The sequence below is a fragment of the Protomyctophum parallelum genome, assembly GCF_964188405.1.
Source record: "Protomyctophum parallelum genome assembly, chromosome: 18".
NCBI classification, from domain to species: Eukaryota; Metazoa; Chordata; class Actinopteri; order Myctophiformes; family Myctophidae; genus Protomyctophum; species Protomyctophum parallelum.
The window spans coordinates 29381851-29389014 of NC_139716.1; the positions used below are offsets into that span (position 1 = coordinate 29381851).

The 7164-nt window shown below is 40.6% G+C and overlaps 1 protein-coding gene across 4 annotated transcripts in view; it reads left to right on the forward strand.

Annotated features, from left to right (window-relative positions):
• txk (TXK tyrosine kinase) overlaps positions 1–7010 on the forward strand; it is a 17258-nt gene extending 10248 nt beyond the window's left edge. For all 4 annotated transcript variants that reach the window (XM_083788414.1, XM_083788416.1, XM_083788413.1 and 1 more), the window contains exons 13-16: positions 3024–3088; positions 3639–3757; positions 4945–5102; positions 6885–7010. In XM_083788414.1, coding sequence (XP_083644540.1) covers positions 3024–3088; positions 3639–3757; positions 4945–5102; positions 6885–6956 — 414 coding nt within the window. In that variant the 3' untranslated portion in view covers positions 6957–7010. The remainder of the gene's footprint in view (positions 1–3023; positions 3089–3638; positions 3758–4944; positions 5103–6884) is intronic.
• Positions 7011–7164: the final 154 nt, after the last annotated feature.

Below are 7164 nucleotides of genomic sequence, written 5' to 3' on the forward strand. Positions count from 1 at the left end.
ATAGCGGAGGCATGGACGGAAAGCTTGCTGAGCTTCCAGGTACGTAACAGAAAGGGGATGTTTGGTAGGCCAATCAGAGGCTGCGTCCTGTGATTGGCCAGTAGTCCGCTTGAGTGGCAGCGTGCATGCCTTCAGCACATTTTTATTTAGTTTTAGTCATAGTCTTTTGATTGAAATGTAATGTAAGTTTTAGTCATATATTTTACCTGAAATGTTTTAGTGTTAGTCTAGTCTTATTCGGCTAAATATCATACGATGTTAATCGACTAAATCTACAGTTGATATTGTTAAAAATACTACGAAAAAAAGGGCCACACTATGGGAAGCCGTTTAGGCCATAAATGCATAGTCAACTCGCACATACATGTATACTTCTCTTGCACATACATATATATTGGTACTTCACTTGCACATACATGCATATCTCACATACACATACATGCATACTTCACTTGCACATACATACATTTAGGTACTTCACTTGCACATACATACATACTTCATTCGCACATACATACATACTTCACTTGCACATATACATACTTCATTCGCACATACATACATACTTCACTTGCACATACATACATACTTCATTCGCACATGTATACATACTTCACTTGTACATACATACATACTGCATTCGCACATATATAAATACTTCACTTGCACATACATACATACTTCACTTGCACATACATACATACTTCATTCACACATATATAAATACTTCATTCACACATATATACATACTTCATTCGCACATATATAAATACTTCACTTCAAATACTTGAGTGCGTGCGTGCGTGCGTGTGTGTGTGTGTGTGTGTGTGTGTGTGTGTGTGTGTGTGTGTGTGTGTGCGTGCATGTGTGTGAGAGAGTATGTGTGTGTGTGCGTGCGTGCGTGTGAGAGAGAGTATGAAGGTATATGCACAAAAGTATGTATATAACAGAAAGGCAATTACTGGAACAGGAAGCTTGCAAGATCAGTGTTTCCTGCAGGAAAAAGTTTTGTCATGGTGCTGTCAATTGTCAATTAATTTGATTAATTAATTAATTAATTAATAAGATTAATAAATTAAGATGAATTCGTATTATTGCTCTTGTATTGCTATTGGAGACACTGGGGGGGACACTGGGCAGGCACTGGGGAGGCACTCAGGGAGGCACTGGGGAGACACTGGGGAGGCACTCAGGGGGACACTGGGGAGGCACTCGGGAGGCACTGGGCAGACACTGGGGAGGCACTGGGGAGACATTGGGTAGGCACTGGGGAGACATTGGGTAGGCACTGGGGAGGCACTCAGGGGGACACTGGGCAGGCACTGAGGGGGACACTGGGGAGGCACTCGGGGGACACTGGGGAGGTACTGGGCAGACACTGGGGAGGCACTGGGCAGACACTGCAGGGCAGACACTGGGGTGGCACTTGGGGAGGCACTGGGGAGGTACTGGACATTTCATATCACACACACACCATGATTCACTAGCCCCCTTTTTTTTCTTTTTTTCGCAGCTTGGCATGTCGCGATTTATTTCAAGCATGGCGCAGCGCCATGCCAACAACATTGTGCAGGAAACCCTGAAGATGGTCACATAATTCGCCAGGACACCATTTTTGCCATAACAAATTAATTTCAAATGAAAAGCTAATGGAAATGCAACAGTCAGGAACAGGCCTGTAATTGCTGGGTGCTGAACTGGAGGTAGTGCAAAAATGAAGACTGTCCACTTGATTTTTGTTTTGATTTGTTTGCAAATCAATGTCTTAAATGGCAATAGAGACTTTGTTATACATTCTTTCCAAAGTTTATTGAGATGCATCGAGTGCACTACAGAGAATGATACAGCTAGCCGTACATAAATAAAATAATAAATACAAAGAAATGCATTAACTTTCAATAAGCCATTTATTAATTGTACAGATGCCTTGCATTTAAATTCAAAGAGGGGATGTTTATGGTTAAGTGTTTAACCTGTAAGAATAAGAAGTGTTTAACCTGTAAACCTTAAGGAAATGGCAACCTGTTAATTAATACTATGGTTTATTATTATTATTATTATTATTATTATTATGTGCAAAGGTACATTTTACCCCTAAAGTGATGCCTGCATGTAACCTGTTAATTAATACTATGGTTTATTAATAATAATAATAGTAATTATTATTATTATTGTTATATACACGTGGTACCTTTTTACCCCTAATGTGATGCTTCGAATCAGCTGCGCTATCATGTGACAAAAGCATTGAGCCTTACCGACAGAACCCGGGGAGAAAAAAATACCTTGCAAAGATCTTGCGAGCTTCCTGTTCCAGGAATTGCCTTCCTGTTATATACATACTTTTGTGCATATACCTACATACTCTCTCTCACACACACACAGTATACACGCACACACGCACGCACACAAGTATTTGAAGTGAAGTATTTATATATGTGCGAATGAAGTATGTATATATGTGTGAATGAAGTATGTATGTATGTGCAAGTGAAGTATGTATGTATGTGCAAGTGAAGTATGTATGTATGTACAAGTGAAGTGTGTATGCATGTGCGAATGAAGTATGTATGTATGTGCAAGTGAAGTATGTATGTATGTGCGAATGAAGTATGTGTGTATGTGCAAGTGAAGTATGTATGTATGTGCGAATGAAGTATACATGTATGTGCAAGTGAAGTATGTATGTATGTGCGAATGAAGTATGTATGTATGTATGTGCAAGTGAAGTACCTAAATGTATGTATGTGCAAGTGAAGTATGCATGTATGTGCGAGTTGACTATGCATTTATGGCCTAAACGGCTTCCCATACCACACAGCTCATAGTCACGATGCAAAAAACTTTTATTATGCCAACGTTTCGGCAACAGAATGCCTTCTTCAGGGTATGATATGTTATCCTTAGCCATTTCTAGCTAAAGAATGTATTGTCTCCAAAATATGAATCTCTCTCTCTCTTTCTCTCTCTCTCTCTCTCTCTCTCTCTCTCTCTCTCTCTCTCACACACATGCACGCTTGCAGGCAGCCAGGAACTGTCTGGTCAATGAACACAACGTGGTCAAAGTCTGCGACTTTGGAATGACCAGGTATGAAACAGACACACACACACACAGACACACACACACACACACACATCAGTATATATTGTTGCATACGGGTATGTTGAGCTTCTATGCTATTTTCATTTTTTTATATATACATTTTATTTACCGTATTTGAATACTTTAAATAAGTTTTGCATAATGAGTACTTTCTACTGCACTTTTACTCAAGTCAATTTTGAATTCCGGACTTTTCACTTGTGACAGAGTATTCCTACATTGCAGTTTTGATCATTTTTGAGTGGTGCAACCACTCCTACAACCAGAAATGTCCGTGACGTTCACCTATGTATGTATGTATGTATGAGCGCCAGTATGAGTACCAGTAGGGGCGCTGTTGTGCCATGCACAAACAGAGAGAGAGAGACAGTGCTGACAGACTGTTGCCTGCTAATGAGAGAGAGAGAGAGAGAGAGAGAGAGAGAGAGAGAGGGGAGTTGCACCACTCGGTTCAAACGGGTATGATTTTATTTACCTAAGTAAAACATTTGAGTATATATGATTTTCCCCATAGCTGACATGTTGTCCATCGTAGGTACGTGTTAGATGACCAGTACACCAGCTCTAATGGAGCCAAGTTCCCTGTCAAATGGTCTCCGCCTGAAGTTCTCCACTACTGTAAATACAGTAGCAAGTCTGATGTCTGGTCATACGGTAAGTGGTGCGTGTGTGTGTGTGTGTGTGTGTGTGTGTGTCATCTACAGCAGTGGTTCCCAAACTTTTTCATGTCAAGGACCCCAAAATTGACACTCATTAACCCGCCGACCCCCCATTTGAAAATACTTAGACCCCCATAAGAGAAGAGTTTTACGGCCCTAGCAGTGATTCTCAACCATTTTTATTTTCAAGGACCCCCGGTTTGACCTGAATTAGGCTACCCATTTAATGTTTTTTGTTTTTTTTTGGGGGGCGGGAACCCCTTTTGGTGTTTTAAGCATTATATTGTACTTTAGCTGTTGAAAAATAGCAGATCTAAAAGCTCATAGCGCGGCACAGAGTTCCGCGCTACCAGCTTATAGGTCTGCTATCTTTGAAGAATCGTGAAAATGTGGCGAATATCTTTGAATATATATTCTTTTGGATCGAACGATTTGAACTGAAATATTAGCTTCTGGGGGTCCTTGTCCTTAACATGAAAAAGGTTGAGCACCACTGACATATAGATTTTTTTAGAATCGTCCTCAGGTCGAAATTGGTTAACTCTGAGAGTGTACAAATGTACACTCTCAGAGTTACAGACCCATAAGGGTCCATTTGGTTCCTAACTATCATTTAGCTGGGGAGTGGGGACCCTCTGGAACTCCCTCAAGGACCCCTAGGGGTCCTTGAGGGAGTGCGTGGTTGGAATGCGTGGTTCCCAAACCTTTCAGCCCGTGACCCAAAACAGAAATTAAATATTCGCCTGGGACCCAAACTAGTGAAAATAGCCGATCTACAAGCGCTGTGAGCTTAAGTTGTAGATCGGCTATTTTCACTACTTCTAAAACATTTGTTTTCTAATTCATGGAATTTCTTAGATTTTTCGTTGATTTCTTCATGAAATTAAAAGAATGTTTGAACTTGTTTGAATTCATGAAAAATTTAGCTTTTTTTTAATGTTTTTTTAAAATGTTTTGAAATAATAATAATTAAAAACTAGTAAACAAAAAATAAATAAAGGAACCCCTACAAATGTGTCTTTTGGAGTTGGTTTCTCCCCGACAGCAGAGATATTTAAAAAAAAAAGTGTGTGTGTGTGTGTGTGTGTGTGTGTGTGTGTGTGTGTGTGTGTGTGTGTGTGTGTGTGTGTGTGTGTGTGTGTGTGTGTGTGTGTGTGTGTGTGTGTGTGTGTGTGTATAAAGGGGTGTTGATGTGGGAGATCTTCTCCGAGGGAAGCGTTCCGTTCGGCTGCAAAACCAACAAGGAGGTGGTCGCGGAGATTACCAGAGGAGTGCGTCTTTACCGGCCTCACCGAGCCTCACAACACGTCTACGGTGTCATGTACAAGTGTTGGCACGAGGTAACACACGCACACACACACGCACACACACCTCTTCATACAACCATGCACATTATTATTAATAATAATAATAATAATAATAATAATAATAAAACTTTATTTGTATAGCACCTTTCATGACATGAAATGCAGCTCAAAGTGCTTTACAGTGCACAACAATGGAGAATAAAAGAAAAGCAAGGCAATGACATTAAAAAACAAGCAGTTACAGTGAGGACATGAAAAATAAAAAATAAAAGATCAATTAAAGGCAATGTTGTAGAAGTGGGTCTTGAGCTGAGCTTTAAAAATGTCTACAGAGGCTGCCTGACGAAGGTACAGTGGGAGCTTGTTCCAAGCCGACGGCCCGTAGAAGCAAAAAGCTGCTTCCCCGTATTTTTTAGTTGCCATTTTTTTGGGCAAAGCGAGCAAGCCGGCGGTGGAAGACCTTAGGGGGCGGTTTGGGACATATTTAGGCAGGCAGTCATGTAGGTAGGAAGGTGCGAGACCATTGAGAGCTTTATAGACAAGTAAAATAATTTTAAAATCAATCCTAAAAACAACCGGAAGCCAGTGCAGTGATGCCAAAACTGGAGTAATATGTTCTCTCATCTTAGTTCTAGTTAAAACTCTGGCTGCTGCATTTTGGACCAGTTGTAATCTGTCAATTGTTTTCTTAGGCAGTCCTGAAAAAAGTGCATTGCAGTAATCAAGCCGAGAAAAAACAAAGGCGTGGATTAGCGTGGATTGCGATTCGTGCAATATTTCTAAGGTGAAAAAAGGCAATCTTGGTGACATGATTAATGTGTGAATTAAAGTTCAATTCAGAATCAATAATAACCCCCAGGTTCTTTACTGTACTGTTAGTTTATACAGTTAGGTTGCCAAGTCTGCTTATTATTGATTCTTTCTGCTCACTAGAACCGATTATGAGAACTTCTGTCTTATCCTCATTTAGCTTGAGAAAGTTCTCACTCATCCAACATTTGATGCTAAATTCATAGTTTTAGGTGATAAGGTGACCACCGAAAATGGTGGTTAGTAAAAACAGAGCGATGTGTCGGGGTGAGCGGTGAGTGGCTTATCACCACGGCGTGGCGTCACACGTTGTAGTTTTCGGTGGTCACCTTATCACCTAAAACTGTGTGAGTATGTGTGAATAGGCCTTTTGGGTCTCCCAAACAAACACAAACAAAGTGAGAGAAGTGAACAGTGTTATTATAGCAGAACGGCGTGTGAAACTGTGAAGTGTTGCGCAACACGGTGACACAAGCGGTTACTCAATTAGCGTTGAGTCATGAGCGTGGCGGCCACAGTCTTCTTGCTTTTCTGACACGCCTCGTGTAGTGAAATGCCCAGACTAGTGACTGACTAACTTCAGTTCACTTCTAAATGTCACAGGGCACTGTTTCCCAAACAGAGGGTCGGGACCCATTTGTGGGTCGTGGATAGATTTTTATGGGTCCCTTCATTTTCTGTTTCCTAAATTTGTTTTAAATTTTTATTATTTCAAAATATTTTCAAAAAACATTCCCAAAAAAGCAAAAGTTTTCATTGATTATAATGATTTATTTCAGTAATTTCATGAAGAAATAAAAGAAAATAAATCTAAGAAATTCCATAAAAAGTAGTGATAATCTCCAATCTCATAATGTGAGCTTGTAGATCTGCTGTTTTCACTAGTTTGTGTCCCGAGCAAATGTCACATTTTAGAGCAACAGACAATGGACACATCGCCGCTGTTGTAATAAAATATGTCACCAGTCTCTCTCTGCTCCGTTTCCTTCTTTCTGTGTTGTATAGAAGGCAGAGGGGCGGCCATCTTTCTCAGAGCTGCTGGCGGAAGTCAGACGACTCGCAGAACAACAAGACTGACTGACACACACACACACACACACACACACACACACACACACACACACACACACATGTATGTGTATGCATGCACACACTCACACACACACACACACACACACACACACACACACACGTCACACACACACACACACACACACATACACACAAGGTCACGCTGTGCTTCAAACTCACGATACATTATATGTATCGTCTTGATTTAAACATT